The sequence below is a fragment of the Peromyscus eremicus genome, chromosome 15, assembly GCF_949786415.1.
Source record: "Peromyscus eremicus chromosome 15, PerEre_H2_v1, whole genome shotgun sequence".
Taxonomy (NCBI): domain Eukaryota; kingdom Metazoa; phylum Chordata; class Mammalia; order Rodentia; family Cricetidae; genus Peromyscus; species Peromyscus eremicus.
In genome coordinates, this window is record NC_081431.1 from 39448068 (window position 1) to 39470186 (window position 22119).

The 22119-nt window shown below is 53.9% G+C and overlaps 1 protein-coding gene across 1 annotated transcript in view; it reads left to right on the forward strand.

The window, feature by feature from the left end:
* The first annotated feature begins 853 nt into the window (after positions 1-853).
* Positions 854-22119, forward strand: part of Kiaa1614 (KIAA1614 ortholog) — a 31687-nt gene continuing 10421 nt past the window's right edge. Inside the window, exons 1-5 of the mRNA XM_059280179.1 lie at positions 854-1356; positions 3519-4450; positions 5145-5208; positions 13247-13390; positions 19432-20969. Coding sequence (XP_059136162.1) covers positions 854-1356; positions 3519-4450; positions 5145-5208; positions 13247-13390; positions 19432-20969 — 3181 coding nt within the window. The remainder of the gene's footprint in view (positions 1357-3518; positions 4451-5144; positions 5209-13246; positions 13391-19431; positions 20970-22119) is intronic.

A 22119-nucleotide genomic window follows, 5' to 3' on the forward strand; every position in this document is an offset into this window, starting at 1 on the left:
GGGCTGGATTACCTGCCCAGGGTCTCCCTCCCACATTCAGCTCACTTCAGGGGAGATAGACTTCCTTATTGCTTCTGTAGTACTCAGATTAAACCCAGGGCCTCTTGCACACTAGGCAAATTCTCTACACACACACACACACACACACACACACACACACACACACGCACGCGCACACACACACACACACACACACACACACACACACACTACATCCTCAGCCCATTTCTTCACTTTTCATTTTGAGAAAGGGTCTCACTAAATTGACTAGGTTGGCCTTGAACTAGCAGGATCCTCCTGCTTCAATCTCACTGGGATTACAGACCCACACCAGTACAAGGAGGCAGAACTGTTGTTTCTCTTATGTGTCCTGCTCAGACCCTTAGCATTGTGCAGCCCTTCCTGTAGCTACACACCTGCCATCTAGCCGCTGACCCACACAAAAGATTGAGTACTCAAGCTTGAGGTAAATCTCGTTGGCAAAAGGAAGATGAATGAGCACTTTCTCTTTGCAGAGGTTTTTGAAATGTCCTGGTTCCTCTTACTATTCTTTTTTTTTTTCTTCCAAAAAAAAAATGGGTTTGGACATTGTAGAAACTTGGTCACCTCCCTCTTGTTCCATAGAGAAAGCTCCATCGATCTGGGGCATAGTTGCCAGCCCTCTGTCGTTCCTTCAGCCGAGGCCTGAACCCAGGTCTGTTCGGGAGTCCTCAGCGCCCTGGTCCCTTCCCGATGCGGCTGGCCATGCAGACTCCACTTTTGGGGGACCAGGTGAGCGGTCCACTCCGGCTTGCCCTGGCGCCTCTACCGAGCAGGAATCAATGACCTTGACCTAGGAGGGTGCCCAAGGGCGATGAGGTCCGCCCTGCAGGGAAGTCCACCGACTCGTCCCGAAACGTTCCTCAGCCTCCTCCTCCTCCAGCGGAGCCGGGTGTCGTCAGCTGAAGCATGGCGCTCCAGCTGCGCCCCACAGTCACCTCTGCTCCCCTCCGCCTTCGCGCCCGCGTCCCCGGGGAGGGATTTGCTCGGCGTCCGGGACACGGCCCGGTGGCAGCTGGTGCGCCCCAAACTCAGGGCGCATCCTCCGCCGTCTGGGAGGCCCTCGCACCGGGAGGGGAGCGGAGCCGCGGCTGCTCGGGGCTCCCAGCGTGCGCCCCGTGGAGCGGCCCGGACCCCGGGAGGACGCGGGAGGCTGGGGGTGGGGACAGGCCGAGGTCGCGATCCTCCAGCCCCTTCCGCTGCCCCTCCTCTCGCCTTCCTCGCCCTCTCTTCCCGGGCGGGACCCGGGCCTTTCACCTTCCAGCAGAGCCATGAACTAGCGATCGAGGCGGTTCCTCGCGCCCTGCGGGGCCTGGGGTGCGGCGCACTCCCATAGCCCGGCCTCGCCTGGCGGGCCCCGGGACCGGACGCCATCCCAGGGGCGAGGCCTGCGGGCCACACTCCCGCCAGCCAGCCCGACTTTAGGGCGAGTCCTGCCCGGGACTCTGCAGCGGCCCGGGACGGGGAGAGGGGGGCAGAGCCTCGCCTGTCCCAGGGATGGAGGGGATGGAGGCGGCAGCGAAGCCTGCGCGCCGCTCTCAGTGAGTACCCCGAGGAGTCGGGCGGGGTGGCGGGGTGCAGAGGGGACCTGGGCCCCCGAGACTCGACCTCCCACCGCCGGAAGAGTTGAGGAGGCCCGCTCTTCACGTCCTTTTTCGTTCCAGTTTTCCTGGGTTAGAGGATCGGTGCTAGGAGTGGAGGGCTCGCTAACTGTCTACCAGGGAGACCGTCCAGAGGCCTTCGGGGGAGGGTCTCATTCTTTAAGGTCTGCAGACACCGATGTCTAGGGCGCAGCTCCAGAGGTCCTGAAGTTCTTTGGATTTTACTGAAAGGGCTCACGTTACAATCCCAATCTGATTTGGACCTCAGAGAAGAGGTAGCTGAGCTGCAAAGAGAAGCCTGGAGTATTCTAGATCACCGGTTCTCAGCCTTCCTAACGCTGCGACCCATTAATAGAGTTCTTCATGTTGTGGGGACCCCCAACCATAAAATTATTTTCGTTGCTACTTCACAACTGTAATTTTGCTACTGTTATGAATTGTAAATGTAAATATCTGTGTTTTCCCATGGTCATAGGCGACCCCCGTGAAAGGGTCTTTCAATTCCCAAAGGGTCGTGACCCACAGGTTGAGAACCGCTGCTCTAGACGCTCCAGTAGAGAAAATGACTTCCGTCCTAAAGATAATCCTTAAACTTTACAGATTTATTGCTGTGAAATTTTGTGTTACAGATGTATCTTGCTTTATAAAATACATATATTCCTGAAAAGCATATAAATTGAATTGTAATAAGTGACCTTAACCCTTTAAGAACGTCTTATGGTGGATCCTTATTGTGTGAAGGGAGTAATTAACCCCTAATCTGCCATTTAGGTGTGGGTTCTTATACACTGAGTTTACTTCAGATGGGACACATCTAGATGTAGGATGATTTCTCAGAGTGGCCTAACAGAGTAACCATTAAGACACAGTCACTTCTACAGTGAGTAAACAGCTGTTCCTTTCCTTCTCTGTGAAGCCATTGGAATTAGCCCAGCCACCAAGGGGCTGTGTAACACTGGAGAGTCTTCAGACCTCTGTGGACTCAGTCTTACCTGAGAATAAGGGGGTACGGTAAACGATCACTGTTCTGAAAGAGCCCTGGGCTTGGGATGCAAAGCTTTTGGCTATAAGCTGGACTCGCCCATGGAATCCATGGGGTGTAATTTCTCCATGACTCAGTTTCCCCACCTGTTAAAAAAGAGGATACTAATAACATTCTAGCACAGACATATCAGAATTATTTTAGAGAATGCTGAAATTTTTGAAGTCTCTGCCTTGCATAGAGCGTGGTTTGTGACTATCTCCTTTTGAGAACAGCTTGACTCTAGTCTATGGCTTTTTCCACTGTGGTTGGCATGAGGCTGGCAGGCACCACCTTCTGGAGACACAGGTCCTTCATTCACAAGGAAGAGCGTATTGGCCATTAGCCAACACTGACATTCTCTGAGATCATCCTTTACCCCAGGGTTGGGAAATCACACTCCTTTGCACTGTGGTCCACATTTGGCATAGGATTAATTGTTTGAAACCTTGTTTTGCTCACCTGTAAAATGGCATTAGAAATGCTACGAACATAGCACACATGAGACCCCAGAGCCTCTGAGGGACTATTGGTAGTTAGTGGTTGCTGGGGGAGTGGTGTCATTTTCTTTAGTGGCGTAAACACTGGTAAGTTGCCCATGTTCCAGTAAACACCCCTGTTCCCTCCTCACCCATGAAAGAATGTTACTCATGCCAGGAGGAACTAAGCTTGGTAGTAACTTGTTCGGACTGTCCTTGGACTTGTCCTTTCCAGTGTGTGTCTACGTTATGTAGAGGATACCCCTCTGCTCTGTCTTGAGATATCTGAGCAGGGATCCATATCAGAGCACTCTGGAGACCAAGCAGGTTACTGGGGCCATCCAGGTACAAGGTTTCAGCTTCTCCTTTTTCCTGTAGGGCATCCAGGTCAGGGAGCAGAACAACCAGCCCCATGCACGTGACTCCAGCTGTGACCAGAAATGGTCCCGAGCAGCCGGGCAGCGGACCTCTCCCAAGACCCACGCTCTGCCCCCAGGAAGACCGAATGCCTAGCCTGATGGCTCCCAAGCCTCCCAGTCCGTGGAAGTTACAACTCCAAGGCCCTTCTGTGCTAGAGTCCAAGGTGAAGGCCTTGAAGGAGAAAATGACTTCCAGGAAGCAGGGGGCAAATCCCTGTTCCACTTCCTATGAGCATCCGTCTGCCACAAAATCCAAGTGCCACCAAGTCAAGCCCAAAGAAATCTGGAGCCTACCCGAGGGCTCTTCTCCACCAGATGCCCTGGTGGTCCCCCGTGCTCAGAACCAGATCGATGGGCAGCTGGACAGCAGTGTTAATGAGAAGAAACCTGCCAGGAATGGTAACTCCAGGTCATCTACCCCTGGCCTTGAGAGCTGGAACGGGCAAAGCCTGTGGTCTCCAGAAGCAGTGTGGAGGCTGACTGATTCTGAGGAAGGCCCAGCACCAGGATCTGGCTCTTTACAAGAGAGCCCCAACAACCATGTTTCTGTGGGCCAGCTACAGGGGCCTGGTCCCTGTAAAACCACCCACTTGAGCAGCCTGAAGAAGAGAAGACCATACCCACTTGGAGATGGTGTGGTCACAGAGGGAGATCTGGACAACACAGCCCTAGCCTCCAAGGAGGACTTGGTGCCCAGAGCAGACCTGCCAGAGGCGCTCTGGAGAGCTGGTGGCCTCGAGGCGCTGCATGCTGGGGCAAATGCTCTGTCCCTGTCTGACCAGGTGGAAAGGAACCGCCACCTGGTGCGGGAGATGCTGAAGATTTCCAGACAGAGTCCTCCCAAGGAGGGAAGCCCGGACTGGACTCCGTCCTGGGACAAGGCTGCATCAGGTGAGCCTCACTTTGCAGACCTGGGTTGGAGCAAATGGGAAGTGGTAAGGAAGCTGGAAAGATGGGTGAACTCAATAAGGTCACCCAAATAATCACTGTCCAGTGGGGACATAAGGTCCTTCGTACCTCACAGGCAGCCTTAACTGCCACAAGTGCTGTGCCCTCCAGATCAGTAGGAGGCCATCCTTCGTGCTTGGGGACAGAGGCTATGTGACTCTTCCCTGTGCCTTGTAGCTCTTTGCAGAGTGGCCTCCTACTAATGACAGCGCCCATGTCATCCCCACTGAACTCCGTGCCCTCTGGTGGGCCAGCAGGCAGGAGCACTACCCTGCAAGGTTGGACAGAGCACCACAGGAACACTGCTGGAGGTGTGTGTGCTCAGATTCCAAAAGACATCCATTCTAGAACTTTTCCATTACCTGAGGGCATGTATGGGGGGGTCCTCTTCGCCCACTCTGGGTTCACTCAGTCTTTGTGACAGCCTGTGCCTCTGCTTCTCAGACCAGAACATGGGTTCCAGTCCTCACTTCTTAACCTCTCCTACTGGAGATTAGATTTGAATGTGTGATTTGGCGGGACATAGGCATTCAGCCCACACAGGGAGTAGAACATCTCTCCTCTGTGTTCACCGAGGAGCAGCTGAGAGCCCAGTTGGTGGCCCTGTCCTGATCTCTGCTTCTGCTCTGGGCCCTAGAGCGACCAGCGGGAGCCGTGGACTGGGACCCGGGCACCCCCCTGCAGGACTCAGGTCAGAGCAGGTAAGGGCTCTTCCTTACCACCATCCCTGCATTTACTCTGCACCAGAACAATAGGGAACCCTGCAAGAGCCAGAGGAGAGGAAGGCAAACCTTCCCTGCCAACCATCGTCCTTGAGACCCTGTGGAAGGTACCAGGCTGCTGCCTGCCCATCATCTGAGCAGAGCCAGTGGATGCAGAGGTCTGCAGCGAGCCTTCCAATTACCTGCTCTGTGTCCTGGAGGCCATTTCTCCTGCCTAGGCTTCTGTTTTCAAGCAGGAGAAATGGAGAAGTCACAGCTGTCTGATTAGTTCGCAGGGTTATTGTAAAACTAAAGATGTGAAACTCCTTAGCGAAACTACAGGAACCCAAAATGTTAACCCATCCTATTCTTTTCCTAGTCAGAGGAATGTGCTGGGCTCAGGCTCAAGGGTTTCAGCCTCTCACTGGGGCCCACAGACTGTGTTCTAGCGGTCCATCACTGTTCTAGGAAAGCTGGTGTCCAGAGTACAGTGGGGGAAGCGAGCCAGTGTCCTGAGCCTGGAAGAGTGGCAAGAGAGGTGTGGTGGGGGCCGCACTGAGGTCCCAGCCTCTGCCGGTGCCCACTCAGAGGCTGGCCTCAGCCTTAGCCTTTGTTGAGATGTTGACACACGAGGCTGAGCTGGGCCCCGGGTCTGGGAATGCCTCCCATTTCCACAGCTGCACATGACATCAGTCTCTGCAGAGTCCCATGATGTCTGCCCACAGCAGTCAGCTTTGTTCCTATTGCTCAGGCTGCTCCCTGTGTTTCCTATTGTCCTCCCCAGTGTATGGGCAAGACCTCTGCCCTACTTAGCCCAGGCCTGCTGCTGTAACAAAATGTAGCAGGTAACTTACAAACCGCAGGAATACCATTCTTGCAGTTCAAGGGTGGTAATCAGTTCCCATTTCCTAATCCCGTCACATTGGGGATGAGATTTCAACATACACATTTCGGGAAACATAGCCCCATGTCTGCTTCTGCTTTAGCAATATGAGGTTGCTTAGAGTCAGGTAATCAGGGTTGCGTTCAGCCAGAGAGTAGGGGCCGGGGCAGGGGTGGAGGTGAGGGGATGGGGGGTGGCGAGAGGGATGTCTGGCTCTTTAGTCCCTCTGTATTTCTAGCTGGTCTCTTCCACTGCCTTCCTGGCTGCTGTTCTCAGCCTTTCATCACATCCTTATCCTGCCCTGCCAGTGGTCCTCAGTGATCCTCTGCTCCCGAGGCCTCTCTCTAGCTGCATCCCTGTGGAGGCCTCTGAGAAGGCCCAGGAAAAGGCTCCTGCTTGCTGTGGGGACAGAGCCTCTTTCCTGTAGCTGCTACACTCCCCCACGCAGCCCCTCAGCCCACCTGAGTTCCCTCACAAGGAAATGTAACTGCTGGGGTTTTGCTCTGAGGGCCTTGCAGAAAGAAGGCCAGCCCCTGGCTTGCACTGAGATAATAAGTAACAACCTGTTCCTCATAAAGCAGCTCCTCAACAGGGGAGAGGAAAGGACTTCCACGCATGCCTGCGAGGATGTTTAGAACTCTAAAGACTCCTAGTTTAGTTTAACCTGACCGGCCATCTTTAGCCACAGGCTTTATAGCAGGGTTCAAGCATGAGCGTCCAGTGTGCCGGCATCCCATCGCTTGGGAGGCTGAGGCAATAGGGTCACAAGTTCCGTGTCTTGTTCCACCTGAGCTACATAGTGAAACCTCGCCTCAAAAAGAGACAGATAGACAGACAGATCTCAGGTATGACATATGTGCATGTGTACCGTATGATTCACACACACACACACATATTGTGTGTGTGTGTGTGCGTGTGTGTGTGCGCGTGCGTGTGTGCGCGCGTGTGCGTGTGCGTGTGCGTGTGTGTGTGTGTGTGTGTGTGTATGATGGATCAGTGTATGTGTCTGAAGGGAGATACACACACAGAGAGAAAGACAGACAAACTTGTTTAGGACCCTGTTCAAAGACTGATGAAATGTCCCCTTAGAGTGCCTGGCATATAGAACCACAGGCATGAAGGTCAAGCCCCTGCTAGGTAGACACCTGGCTGAAGGGCCAGGGAACACAGTCAGGTTCAAGGAAGAGAAAGTGCCAACCCTGCTGTGATACCCCAAGACAATGCAAGGCCCCTGTCTGAGTGGGACGGAACCTAATGATGCTGCAGTTACAGAGCCTACATTACCCCAGGAGCGCCGTGGAACACTTAGGTCCCGGGCTCAGGGTCTGTGCTAAGGGGTGTAGGACCCTGGGCAGAATAGTCCTCTGAGGTGTAGTGACCATCTCAGGGGCCACCCATCAATACGTGCCATGGCACATCGTCTTCAAGCATTGCAGACCTTCTCAGGGCTTGAAGAGCACATGATTCTGCTCCCCACTCAATCAAGTTTAGAATCTGAATAATTCACGTTACAATCAAAGAACCATGACAGCCAGGTTAGCCCAACATATCATGCTCCGAATTGTTATTGTTCTGCAAGGTGATAAGACAAGCTCATGGAATGGCATCGATTGCAGAGCCCAGTGCTTAAGTCTGGGGTATCTGGGCCAGTTTGTTGCAAGGTAGTCTTAAGCAGTCAGGAGACCTCCATCCCCCATGCCCAGGGTTGTCCTCTAATAAGGGTCAGGCTTTTGCTCAGTCCTATAGGGCTAAAACATACTAGTGGCCAGTTGAATGATTTTCATCCTCTGGTTACGTGCCAGGTGCTGGGTAAGTGCTGTTTCTGCAGCTCACTTTGTCCGTTGGACAGATCTCAGCCATTGTTCCTGCTTTGCTGATGGAAAGCTCTCTAGAGGAGGCCGAGTGACTTGCCCAGGGCTTGGAGTCGGGACTTGCACTCAGGCCCCGAGGCTTATGCTCTGACTGCTGTGGGGCATGCCTTGAGCTATCCTTCCTATGTCTCTGCAGGGCCATCCTTGCATAAGCAACCCTTAGGCTGGGGATCTAGAGCCTTCTACCTCCCTGTTCTCCGCCCGCTGTGGGAAGAGAGATGTCTGGGCCAGCTTGTGTGTGTGTCGGTGTGCTTTCAGATAGGCTCGGTCCATGTTGCCATCATCACTCACTGCCACCGATGCCACCGCTGGTGTCTTTCTCCTTGAGTTCCTGGAGGCAGGAACTGTGCCATTCTGGAACAGGTGCTCATGAAATGCCTGGCAGAGGTAAAGCAGGAAAGCACTGATTGAGGGCTCCCCGACAGCTGGAGCCTGTGTGGGCTTGCAAGGGTCTGGATGGAAGCAGAAGGAGCATTCCAGATGGGTGAGGCTGCCGAAACGCTTGGGAGCATCTGAGGTGGAATGTGTGGTGATCCGTAGAGGGTAGCCACCCGCTCGGGGGAGAGCCAGGGATTGAGATCTCATCTGAATGCAGAGGCAATTCAACGGTCTCCTTCCTTCTCCCACTGCCTCCTCCTGCACAGGAGGATGACCTTATCTCCTGGAAACACCGGTTGGTGTGAGTCCTGTGGGCTAAGAGCACCGAGGAGCCTGGGGAGAGGGTTTGGAGGCCATCTTGAGTCACTGGCCATTTTTGGTATCTTCTGGGCCCAGAGCATCAGGGAGTTATGAAGAGCCCTGTATGTAGCAAGACTAGGGGACAGAACACTGGCCAGCTCCAGCATGCTTGCGGTCATAGAGGCTGCTGAGGAGCACCCCGGGCCAGATGTCACTGAAAGTGGTTGAGCCCCATGCGGCTTGCTCACCCTTGTCCTGTACCAGCCGTGTACAGACACACAGAAAGCTCTCCATTTGTGGTCCCAAGAGACTCAAAGAAAAAAGAAAAAAACAACAGAGCAACACACAAAGCCTTCAATGCTTACCCGGCTTCCGTAGCGCCCAGTGTTCTGTCCCCTGGGTTGATCCCACTCAAAGTCAGTGCTTGGGAACCTTCAGGGACACTGTCCCGTGCCACACTCGTCACCATACTCACATCCACTCCACACACAAAACCCTCATCATGGCTCAATCCTGAGCAGCGAGGCGCTTACAGAAGATAACATCTTCAAGGTGGCGTTAGGCAAAGTCCCTTCTGGGAATGTCTCAGACAGCTGCCACTCCGGCTGCCTGTGTGCCCCTGCTGAGCCCGGGCAGGGCTTGTTCGGGGCTTCACTGGTGAATTTGTCACCGTTCTTTGGGAACATGGGACAGAACTGCTCTGACCTGCCTTTTCTAAGGACCCCTTTCTTGCTTCTCTGTGGAAAGGAGAGTGGAGGCCTTCCTCTGCTCCCCACCAGCCTCCTCCTGTCCGCTGAGTGGAAATCACCTTTCCCACAAAGCCCATCAGAGGCTTTTGAAGGTCTAGAGCAAAAAGCCAGTTTGCCCTCTCACATTGCACGCTGATGGTCACCTCCAAACAGGCCTTCTCCTGACCAACAGCAGGGTAATCTCATGACCGGGGACCTTAGTTCGTGTTCAAGGATCCCCACACCCAGAGTGGAGGGTTGGAAGTAACTGCACTGCTAATCACAGAAGCAACCACTGTAAATACTAACATGGTGGAACAGCACCGTGCTTGAAGGGAACATTTCTCACAGATCTTAACAGCGGAGCCCCTATTAGCAGGTGAGGAAACAGACTCACTCCTGAATGCACTCACCAGGTGAGCTAGGAAGAGATGAGGATCTGGGCCAGCCGCCTGGAAGCACACTGTAAAGCACCTCTTTAGGTTCCATCCTCTGGGGGTGTCCTGCAGACCGAAGAAGGGTGTGCCCTCACAAACCCACTCTCTACAGCCAGTTCAGACCCACCCCTCCTCCTCCCTCAGAAGCAACAGTGAAGACCTCTGTCCTTGGTTATACACAAATGGAGCGTGGCTAAGCAAAGGCTTTGGAAATGCCCTGCATGCTCTATGCTTTTCCTTCTCTGTCTGCATCCTGAAGTCTGTTCCTGATTTCTTTTTTTTTTTTTTTTTTTTTTTTTTTGGTTTTTCAAGACAGGGTTTCTCTGTGTAGCTTTGCGCCTTTCCTGGAACTCGCTTTGGAGACCAGGCTGGCCTTGAACTCACAGAGATCCACCTGCCTCTGCCTCCCGAGTGCTGGGATTAAAGGCGTGCGCCACCACCGCCCGGCTGTTCCTGATTTCTTGATTCATGTTCCTGAGATGAAGGGGTTAACTCCAGACTTGTTGGAGTTCATCATTGTAATCCAGGATTAGGATGGCTGCTGAGAAATATCCCTCTCCTCTTGGCTTCCCTGGCTGTGAGAGAGATAGGGCTCCCCTGACCTGCTTAGCTGGAGGGGTGCTAAACTTGTCCCTCTCCAAGAACCTGGCAGAGGGCAAGGGTCACAGGCTCCCTTTGTCGTCAGGATGCAGGTGGGGTGAGGGTTAGAGGCAAGGGCCTGAGCACACCTGTGGACCTCTAGCTTCCCCCAATAAAAGCAGTTCTTTGGGTCACCACTCCCCAAGAGCCTGTCTTGTGGTCCAAATGCCCCCTGGGGGGGGGAGCTCAGGACCCCCGCCCCACCATAACCTGCCTCGTCAAAGCCCCAGACTCAGGGTAGCAATGTGAGCCCTCTCTCCTTTATAAAAGCTCATGCTTACTGATTGGGAAACTGAGACCCTAGAGGAAAAGCACTCAGCCACCTTATTTCCACTCCCCACCCCCCACCCCCAGAGGTAATGGGCGTCAGAAACTCCGGCTTCAAGATGGTGATAAATGCTGCTTGTTTGTATTGCCTGTACCTGGCTGCACACTGCCTGGCTTTGCCAGGAAATTTCCAAAGGAATTGGAAGAACTGGGATTGTGGGTTTTAATTCATGATAGGAAGGATTGGCTCTGGGGTTGCGGGCCTCTCTCTGGTCGGATCAAATGAGAGAAGTCTTCCTCAGGTGGAAGTCTGATGACCCTTTCTTTCTGGAATGGAGGGCCGCCTCTGGCGTGGTGGTACCTGCTTGCTCCTCCCCCTAGGAGAGAAAGACCACCCACTCTCCCAGGCTGCCAGAGCCTCCATCTCCAGGGGGCACAAGAGCGCCCTTGCTGTGCTGACCTTGGCCGCAGCCTGTGAAGGTGGCTGCCGCTCTCCCCCGTTCTGCGTGGTGTGTTGCTGCGTAGATGCCTCCAGGCAGCCAGAAAGCCTGCCTTTCTAATCAGCGGAGAAACTTGCTTTGTCTGCCAGACCGAAGCAGGGCAGTTGATGAAGGGGGGGCGCACGCGGGGGCGGGGCGGGGGGGGGCGGACAGCTGTTCCAAAAAGGAAACAGCAAAGCTGGAAATGGCTTAGAAACCTGGGGGCAAGGCTGATCGCGGCAGCATCCGGCCAGCTGCCGAGGGGCTCTCCTGCCTGCTCACCAGGCCTGGTGACAAATGCCCTCCGACAGCCACAGAAGCACAGCTGTCACCGGAAGGCTGTGAGCATGCAGGCTGGCAGCCAGAGGCCCGCGGCTGCCGGGGAACCTCTGTGCCTGGCGATCTCGTTATCTCTGCAGTTGGAGCTGGAGCCCCCGGGGGGCACAGCTGCTCTCAGCTGCGGTTTAGGGAGCTGCCTGCTCTGGAAGCCATGTCAGGGGAGCCTCTGCTGCCAATGGAGGCCTCATGGGGCAGCAGGCCTGGAGAAGTACTTTTTTTTTTTTTTTTTTTTTTTTTTTTTGCATCATTCTGACGAAGCCCTCCTTCCAAGCCCGGCCTTGCCCTGCCAGAGCTCGTGGCACAGACGGCCCCTTTATGCTAGCAGCCTTCCACCCTCTGGCCCAAAGCAGTGTTCAGAACACGTGACAAAGAGAAAACAAAGAACCGTCGTCCACTCAGAGCCAGTTCAAGGGTGGCCCAAGGAGCCCTTGTCCCCTCCTGCCAGGAGACTCTCTAGTACTTTTTGAGGTCAAGGTGAGGTCCTTTCCCCGTGGAGCATATCAAGGGAGTTAGGGGGTACCCCAGGTGTGAGCTCTAAGCCCTGCTGAGCCTTTGGCTGAGTTCTCTTTCTGGGGACCCGCCCTGAGCAGAGCCAAGCATACGTGACAGCGTGATGCTAGATTTCCATCAAAGTCTGCCTGACCTCGGCCGCAGACATCCTTGCTCACCCTGGCGCCCACGGAGGCAGAGGACAGGATGTGGAATGAGGCTAGAGACTGAGGCTGGCTGTCGTCTGCATCCCTCTGCTCAGCTCGACCTTGAACCATATGTCAATATTCCCCTCCAGTCCAGACACCCTTATCTGTCAAGCTTGGAATGCCTGCCCTTGGGCAGCCTGGCTGTGGAAAGGGAGCTATGTGGAGAAAAGCCGTCTTGTCATGGGGGAGTGTGGGCTGTTCTTACTTCTATAACCCAGGACAGGTGGTGTGTCGCTGTCTGGAAGACAGCTTTGGAAAGAGGTGCCTGTCATTCCTGCAGCTCTGGACTGACCAGGGAGGCAGTGCATCTGACTGGTGGTTCGCCACCAGAGGACCTTATTCTTGTGAAAATCAGCCATGTGCTGACTTGCTCTGAATCCAGCTTCGTTTCTCTCTGTCCTGAGTCTGTGATCCCTGAGTTGACTCCTGACAGGTCTGGATTGAGACTATGACAAGGAAACACCGGGATTTATGAGACATTATCCTCCAAAGGACCAAGGCTGGGACAGGCAGTGCCTTGGCCCTGTGTCTGTGGTGGGAGAGGGGTACAGTTCTGTGTGGGTTCCAGTGGGTGCATGTGTGGGCGTTGAGAGACAGAAGGAGACAGGGAGGCCATGCATGGAGAGACCATCTGTCTGGGCACAGGCCCAGATCCATAACCCTGGGACCTTCCCTTTTCCTCTTCCCCAGATCTCCTGCTTCTGCCCAGAGAGGAACAATAAGACAGCCAGACTCCCCTGCCCCTTTTCCAGACCGCCCCCCGCCCCTCCACAAGCAGATGTCCAAGGTCAGGCTGGCTCCCCAGCTCCTGTCTGAGCTCAGGGTGTTTCCCAGGCCTCAGGGGTTGGCAGGGGAGAGTGGGGAGGAGGGAGCCCTGTGTGTGAGTTAGAAGGAGAAGGAAGGCTGTGTATACAAGGCTTTTCCAGGCAGGGCTGGGCATGATGCCGTTAAAGCCTCCTAAGCCGTGTTATTTTCTTTTAATCCCTGCGCTGTCCATCCTGGCCTGTACTACCCTGCAGGACCTTCCTCCCCAAGCTGGAGCCTGTGCTGAGTGCCAGGTATGAGGGAACCAAGCATCTGACCCAGCCTGCTCGCATGAAGGCCAGGACCCAACCGCTCCGAGCCAGCCATGACATTGTGCCCACCATTGCTCAGGGCAGCCGGTGAGTGGGGCCTAAGCCAGGCCGGCCTGGGAGAGGGCTTGTGACAGAGAAGGGTCAATAGCTCAAATAGTTCAGATACAGCCCAAATGCTGTTGTTCTCTTCTCTCTCTCTCTCTCTCTCTCTCCCTCCCTCCCTCCCTCCCTCCCTCCCTTTCCTTCTCCCCATATCTGTATGTGTGCCCATATGTTTTCTGTGTCAGGCACACATACAGATATGGGGAGTGCTGTGATCATTTAGTCAGTCAACACACCATTACCCAGGGTGTCATAAGCTGAGATATAAAGATAAATGAAATACGTGACCTGAGCTCTCTGGGGGCATAGAGCTCACAGTCTCCAGGGAGAGAGACGGCCAAACAGCTCATCAGCTCTGTGGGTTATCGTGGAGGAGAAAGCATGTGTGCAGAGCTGGCAGCACATTACTCCACCTGGAAGGGACAGGTGAGCTCTCAAAAGAATGCAGCTTCCCGGATGGGGCTTACAGGAGCTGTAAATGTTCACTGGGCAGATGCAGGGAGGAAGGAGCGCTATTCTAAGGGATGGGAGCTGTGAGAGGAAGCACTGTGCTCCAGAGCACAGCCAGCCTGGAAGAGAGAAATCTATCAAGTATAGCATGATAGGCTAGAGAGCTTCGTAGAGGCCAGCCGTGGAGGAACTCCAGGCCTGCTGAACAATAGCTCATAAGCCCTTGTACTAGTGTGGGACCACAAAGATGGCTGAACAGGTAGGTTCAACAGTGTTAGGGTTATAGTAGCATGCTCATGGTCCCCTAGGCAAAAGGTGATGCCTAAGTTCAGGGTCAGACTTTAAAGGGGAGACTCCTAGAGCAGCCACTGGAGATGTCCACTGAACAGCTAGATACAGGATCGTGAGAGGTGAGGCCAGAACTGGAGATGTCGGCACTATGGTGACTTCATCATACTGGAGCTGCAAGAAATGAGCCTATCCAGAGTGAGGAGACTGAAAAAAAGAGAGTCAGGAACCCTTGGACTAGCATGTCACGTGACCGCCCAAACCACAGGTCTATCCCCAGCATCGTGCTTGTTCTTTTATGGTACACCTTAAAGAGCTACTTACACATGGAATTCTCCAACACACAGATGCAGCACACAGTCATGCTCTGAACTGCCAGGCCATGCCAGATCTTGCCAGGCCCAAGCAGGCCCACCTCTGTAAATGACAAGGCCTGTGGCTTCATGGGTATGGTGGGCGCACTGGATTTGCTTGTCTTCCTCCTCACCATGTGGTACTAGGGGTAATGAGAACTCTTAGTAAAGCTGAACGGCGTGCTCTTTGATGGGGGATGCTGTGCCTGCTCACTAAAGGCTCCGGACATTTACAGAACCACTGCCATGACTCCATTGCCAGAGGCCTCTTTGTTCAATGTCCTTGTGACCCTTAGGAGGGAGTCACAAGAGACCCCCCAAATCCCAGTAAAATGTGCCATCAGGGTACTCTTTCATTCCACGTGTATGCCTGGTTTCCCCCTAACTACAGAGTACTCACTGCAATGATGTGGCTTCTTTGAGGTACCCTAGTTGTTCTCCGAATATGCAGAGAGATGCCTCAGACAGCCAAGGCACCCCTGCCCAGTGTTCTGTAGGAATTACCCCAGAGTGCTGAGGCGCACACAGACACCACTCTGCAAAACAGACCTCGGTGTGCGTTGTACTCCTGGGCACCTGCTTCTCTAGTTCACTGTACCTTGTCTTCGCATCCAGTAGCTGTTGGAAAGTAGGTTTCCTCTTTCTTGGTCATAAAAAGGCTGTAAAAATGCAAGGTGACCTACTTCAACAGCTGCTGTGTCCAGAAAAGAATTACTATGACTTGGCAGCGCTGGTGAATCCTCCGAGGGGAGAGCTGAAAAATCCACACCAGATGGCTTGCTGCAGCTGCTGTGAAAGGTTACGCTCCATCAGATCACCCTGGAGGGCAGGCAGAGCTAACATGGTGATGCCACGCAGGCCCCAGGCCTCAGCTAGAAGCAGGAGGTCCCGCCCCAGCCCCGCCTTATCACTCCTGAAAAACAGCTTGGCCAAAGCTAAGGGAGGAGTAGGGGCAGGCAGAGCCCTCTGTAGAAGGCCCTGGAGGCGGCCAGGTGAGTCTGGATGCAGGCCTTTTCGAGGAGGGAAGAGGTGGAGACAGATGTGTTGTCTGGAAGTCAATCCACATAGAAATCGAGCAGCTCCTGGCTTTTGCCACTTGGGGAATAGGCAGACTCGGGTTGGTACTCTTAATCGCAAGAGCATAGGACATGTCAGCAGGCTGCACCCCGGGAGGGTGTGTCCTGTGTAACCAGAGGCTGTGTGAGGCTGCAGAGCTTGCAGACATCTGGTCGACTGTGTGCCTAGGACAGCACTGTCATAGAAAGGGAGGCTGTGGAAAGGGACTCTCCTCCCCAAAGGCCGTGCAACTTCAGGGACTCTGAGCTTGGCTGGAATCCTGCCCTTGAGGGGCCTCACCTTGAAAGGCAAAGCAGCTCTGGGATTTGCTTCTGGCTTAGCGGCCTCGTGTGCATGTCTGCCGAGGCCCCCCCTGCTTGCCTGGGCTGCTGTCTGTGTTGCTGCCTGGGGCTGGTGGTCTGAATAATTGCCCTGGAGACTCTTACATGATTAGCTCTTCCTTACTTTATTCTGCTTATTATGATGACAAATTTGGTTTTGTGGGATTTTGTTTTGTTCTATTTTGTTTTTTGAGACAGGGTCTCACTGTGTGGTCCTAGCTGACCTAGAACTCACTTTGTAGACTAAGATGGTCTTGAATCCACAGATGTACATCTATCTCTGCCCCACCCCCCGAGTGCTAGAATTAAAGGTGTACACCACTGTATCCATCAAGTCCTTGTTTTTGAGATGGGATCTCATTCCGTAGTCTAGACTTCTTTGAACTCAGATTCCCCGTGCCTCAGCCTCTTGAGTGCTAGGATTAGGGATATGTATCACCCAGCTTTTGTTTTTTCTTGTAAGATAAAAATAGTATTTCTCTCTTTGGAGTGAATTCTAAGATGGCTCAGTTCACCATCTGTGTGTAAACTTAAGGGCATTGCTGTGCTCATGGAACACAGACTATTTTATTACTGTACTGCCCTGAAAACATTCATTTTTTTCCTTCCCAGGACTTAGCCCACTTCCCTCCAGCAGAGCAGGGCACTGAGCTCAGGAGGTGGAAGAGGTTCTAAGCCAGGTCCAGAATCTCCAGCGAGCCATGCTTGTGTAGTATAGACCTCGTTGTCTGCCTGTCCCACCTCTGTGCTGGGGTTAGAACTTCTGCCTACGAGGTAGCACTTATTTGCAGTTGCTCAGTGGCTCCTTCCAACCCTAACCCTCTGTGACAGGAAGTGGGTGGCCCAGGTGTTCAGGGCAGGGACACATCCTCAAAGGGTGCTTATGTATTCAGAGTTCTCCAGAGAAGCACAACCAATAGATGTGTCTGTGTATGGAGAGGTTACTTCACAGAGTTGCCTCGCAAACTGGTAGAAGCCTGCTAAATGCTGAACCTGCAGGACAGGGCAGCCAATTCAGTTCCAAAGACAGCCTGCAGACAGAATCCCTTCTTGCTCCAGGGAAGTCAGCCTTGGCTTTCCTCAGGCTTTGAACTGATAGGATGAAGCCCACCACATACTGGGAGGTAATCTACTTTGTCAATTTAATTGTTAATTTTGTCTTAAAAAAAAAAAGCCAGGTGGTGGTGGCGCATGCCTTTAATCCCAGCACTCAGGAGGCAGAGGCAGGCAGATCTCTGTGAATTTGAGGCCAGCGCACCAAAACTACACAGGGAAACCCTGTCTCGAAAAAACAAACAAACAAAACAAACAAACAAACAAACAAAAGCCCTGTGAGGTAACATCCAGAATAACATTTGACCAAGTATTTAGGTCCTGGGGCCTACCACGTTGACATTAGATTAACCATCATGTTACCAGCCATGGAAGATTCTACTCTCTGCAATCTGAGGACTTCTCAGAGATCTCCACTCTGGTACAGCCAAGCTCTTGACTTACTCTGTAGAACAGAATTTTGGGATAAGTCTTTGTGAAGCAAATTGGAGCTTATTAAACAAAGGTGGCCATAAAGAGGCAGATTTGAGTGTGGCATCGAGAAAGGTCCATAGTTGAATATCCCGGCAGAAGTTAGGCGTGTGATTGAATGGCCTTTGGAGTTACACTGTTCAGTGGTGGGAGTCAGAGCTGGAGGGAGGAGGGAAGAGATGGAGCCCCGTGTGCTTACCCCAGAGGCTGTCCCTGTGCCCTGTGCTGGGTAATGTGATGTGAGCCAGCTGTGCCCTGTGAGAAACCAAGTCATGGGGTGGGGAGGAAACAGGCTGAGAGGCCACTGCTCTGAGAAATAAAGCGCTGAGTGGAAGAAACTCGGTCAGCCCCAAAGACAGCCCGTAAATCAGAGGGGGAGGCTCCAGAGGGAAAAGAAAGAAGCATGGGCCTTGGACCCGGGCCCATTTGCATAACTCTGTTAGCTGACTACTGGAGTCCTGAGATGAGGCTTGTGTGGATCTGAGCAGGATTTGGCCACCAGCCAGTGTTTTCCAGAGCCAAAGCTAATAAAAGACACGAAGATTCTCTAGCATAGCGGTGCACATCTGAAATGGGGGTGTGCGAGGTGTGATGGGGGACAGCGACTTCGGGGCTACCCAAGAATGGCACCAGGAGCTGCTGATCTGCTGCAGTCTGTCCTTGCAAGGCCTGGGGAATCCTGGGTGGGAATGTCAGGTCAAGAATGCTCAAGTCCCAGACTTCCAGCCTCACAGGATACCCATGGAGACTTTTTCCCATGAAGGCTTTGTAACACTTAAAACTGCTCTCCAGTGTTCACAGGGGGCTGGTTCTAGGATCCCCCCTGGATACCAGAGCCCATGAATGGTAAGTATCCTCCTGTACACATTACACCATCCCTAGATTACCTACAACCTTTAATGCGATGGCAGTGCTTTACAATGGTGGCCATATTGTCGTGTTTAGGGGACGACAAGGAGAATGAAGTCCCTACATGTTCAATGCAGATATGGGGTTTTATTTTCAAATATTTTTATTATGCGATTAGACTCCCCGGATGTGGAGCCCACTCACACAGGACTGACTGTACATGTTCCTGCAACTCATCACTGCCAAGTCAGGCTACTTCCTCACCCTAAACACACACGTGTGCACACACACGGAGTGCACACACACAGAGTGCACACACACAGAGTGCACACCCACGGAGTGCACACACACGGAGTGCACACACACAGAGTGCACACACACAGAGTGCACACACACGGAGTGCACACCCATAGAGTGCACACACACGGAGTGCACACACACGGAGTGCACACCCACAGAGTGCACACACACGGAGTGCACACCCACAGAGTGCACACACATGGAGTGCACACCCATAGAGTGCACACACACAGAGTGCACACACATGGAGTGCACACCCATAGAGTGCACACACACAGAGTGCACACACATGGAGTGCACACCCACAGAGTGCACACACACAGAGTGCACACACACGGAGTGCACACCCATAGAGTGCACACCCACAGAGTGCACACACATGGAGTGCACACCCATAGAGTGCACACACACAGAGTGCACACCCACGGAGTGCACACCCACAGAGTGCACACCCACAGAGTGCACACACACAGAGTGCACACACACGGAGTGCACACACACAGAGTGCACACACACGGAGTGCACACCCATAGAGTGCACACCCATAGAGTGCACATATACGCTCTGCCATCTTCCTCTGTACCATCTCTAGTTTAGTAGCTTTTCTTGTTAACTCATACTGAGCCCAGCACCAGAAAGCAAGTTAAAAGTAAAGGAAGTTGTGTCGGTTTGGTTGAGCAGTGTGTACTAGGATGGGCTTGGGATGTGTCCATCCTGCGGGATGTGCAGGATGGGCTTGGGGTTTGCTGTATGACTTCCCAGGAGCCTGACTGGGGGTAACCTTGTGGGTGAGGCCTAGGCCAGAGCAATGCTTCTCTTCCTCACCACCTTCTTGCCTGTGACCCTTCTCCTGTCTCCTCACTAGAAATGGCCCAAGAAGCCCAGCTCTGGATGTCAGGAGCACCTCTACCGACAGAGAGAGCCTCCAGAATGGGAACCTGAGTGACTCCTCCAGTGTAGAGTCTGGCAATGGGCAGTGGCCCAAGCAGGGAATGCCCCTGTCTCATGTCCGTTTTGAAGATGAGTCTTCCGGCGAGGCTGAGTTCCGGTACTTGGAACGGCTCCAGCAGCGCCAGCGTCAGGTGTTACGCACAGTGCTTCATGCCGTGGGCCAAGGACCCCTGCGCTCCAAGCCTGACCTAACCAACTACATTCACCGTAACATGGGGGACATTTCATTCCACAGGCCAGTGGGCTCCCCGGACCACAGTAACTTCTCTGCACCACCGTCTACGTGGGACAATGAGAGGAAGTGTCCAGCCTGTGGCAGCTGTCTTGAGGAGCGTTGCCCTGCGGAGGGGAGAGCAGCCCCTGACCTGAGGGTCCTTCAGGGTCTCCAGGCAGCCTGTGAGGCAGAGGCATTGCTGCCGGGGCCCTGTAATTCCCACGGTGTGAGCTCCCCATTCCCAGGGCTCCACACAGAATGGATCCGGGAAACACACATCACAGACACTGTTGCCACACACCCTGAGGAGAGGGACTCTGCCCTGGCCAGCACCAACAGTTCAGACAGCTGGACAGACAGTCAGGATGCCAGGACCTCTCGGCCCAGCAGGGCAGGCGGTCAGACCCAAGGCAGCAGCCCCGGACAGTGGCAGCAGGGCTCCAGACCTCAGGAAGGCCCCAGGTGGTCCCGAAAGGCTGAGGTGGAGCTGCCCTGGGGCCTTCAGGCCTGGCCTCACCTACATGCGGTTGGTGATGTGGTTGTAGGAGGGGAAGTAAAAGGAGCCACAAGACACATACCCCAGGGGACTTCATTTGTAAAGGAGGATGCTGCGCCTGAACCTGCCTTGGAACCTAAGAGGCCTTGGTCCCAGGGGCAGCTTGGACCACGGTTAGGAAATCACTGGGCCCACCCTGAGGACTCCTGGACTCCATGCAAGACAGCTTATGCTGTGTCGTTTTCCAAGAAGCTTGGGTCCTCAGGCTCAGACCAACCAGAGCAAGTTACTGAAAGCCATGAGTCGCTGGAAACCGTGTGCAGTTCTTCCCGCCAGCAGAGCCATGAAGAGCCCTCTGCACCTCACCCAGCCCTGCGACCAACTTTGCCCCTCTCCCCTGAAGGCTGGGTGCCGACCCCTCCCTCTTCAAAGAAATCCCTCTGCCCGATGGCCCCGAGGAAGTCAGCCTGGACTGGACATCACAGGCAGGAACATCAGGTAGAGCATATGGATATCCCCCTGCCTCTGTCTCCTCCAAGAACTTCGGTTCCCACCCCACCCCAGACCCAGCTCTACAGCCCCCGTGTCAAGCATCCACTGCTGGACCTGTCCACCAGCAACTCCAACAGCAGTGTCCCTCCGGGGCTGCAGGAGCCTCGGGGAGCCGCTGTCCGCAAGCATAGAGCTGGCAAGGACCACTGCTGCCAGGAGCCCGGACTGCCCCCGGAGAGTGACGGAGATGGTAAGGATTGCCGTCCTTTATGTTCAGCCCAGGCCAGGTCTGTGGCACTCATTAGCTCTCCATCTTAGTCCCTGTATGATAAGGCCACATACCACTCCCAGCATCCCTGTGGATCCCTGGGATCAGCAGCAGCTGTCCAGGAAGTGGGGAGGGAGTGTGGGCCAGGCGCAGGATTTAGTATAAGCATGGAGCAAGTTAGCCAATTTTCTGTGCTTGGAGGATGGGGAACCAGGGCTCAGCCCGTGGGCAAGGTGGGGATGGTGCCCTCTTATTGCTGAGGAGTCTGAGGTGTGTAGGGGAACTCCAGTCCAGAGCTGCTGGAGACCAGGGTTTGTGGGAGTTTGACTCCTGTAGAGTATGGAAAACAAGTCAGCAGCCCCAGAATCCACTACTGCTTAGATCACTAACTAGTCCATGATCACCCTGCCTCTTGGTCCATCTTCCTTTTGTGCCTTGCGCTCTTTCGTTCACTGTTGACCAGACACCTGGTACACACTTGAACCTGTCCTGGACACTGTGGGGAATGCATAAGAAAATGACGTAGGATCTCTGCCTTTAAAGCGGACTGTGGCCACGTGGGTCTGTGGCGGGCTTGCACCTAGCCACTTCCTGCAGGGCTTCTGAGACCTAGTGATGTTTCTGGGAAGCCTGGCTCTGCACTTCCTTGAAAGCATGGTGAGGATCCTCTTATTAGAGACAGGACCCCTGAGCGACGGCCTCCTCTCTCCATGCTCAGCTTTTTCTTATCCAGAGAGTGAGGGTTAAAATACAGCCTGTGTCATGACCACCGTCCCGTCCGTGAAGGGCCCAGCATCACTGAGTGCACACAGTGCTCCCAAGATGGAAGCTGCTGAAAACGCTGTGACCCTTCTAGATTTATTATCCCTGCTTTGACTCTGTCCCTTGACATGGAAGGGGCGGGACATAGCACAGATGGCCCGTCACTTAACAAATGCTTACTAGTCACCCACCGTGTACCAGGTGCTCCGCTGGGTGATAGGGTCACAGTAGTCCGTAAGACCCCACCCTTGTCCTCAAACCATTTCCGGTTTAGAAGGTGCTCAAGGATGGGCCCTGGCCACCTTCACTGACTGCCTCTGCTCCTGGGGCTCCCAGTTCTCCCCCACGTCTCCTGTCCCGAAGACTGGGG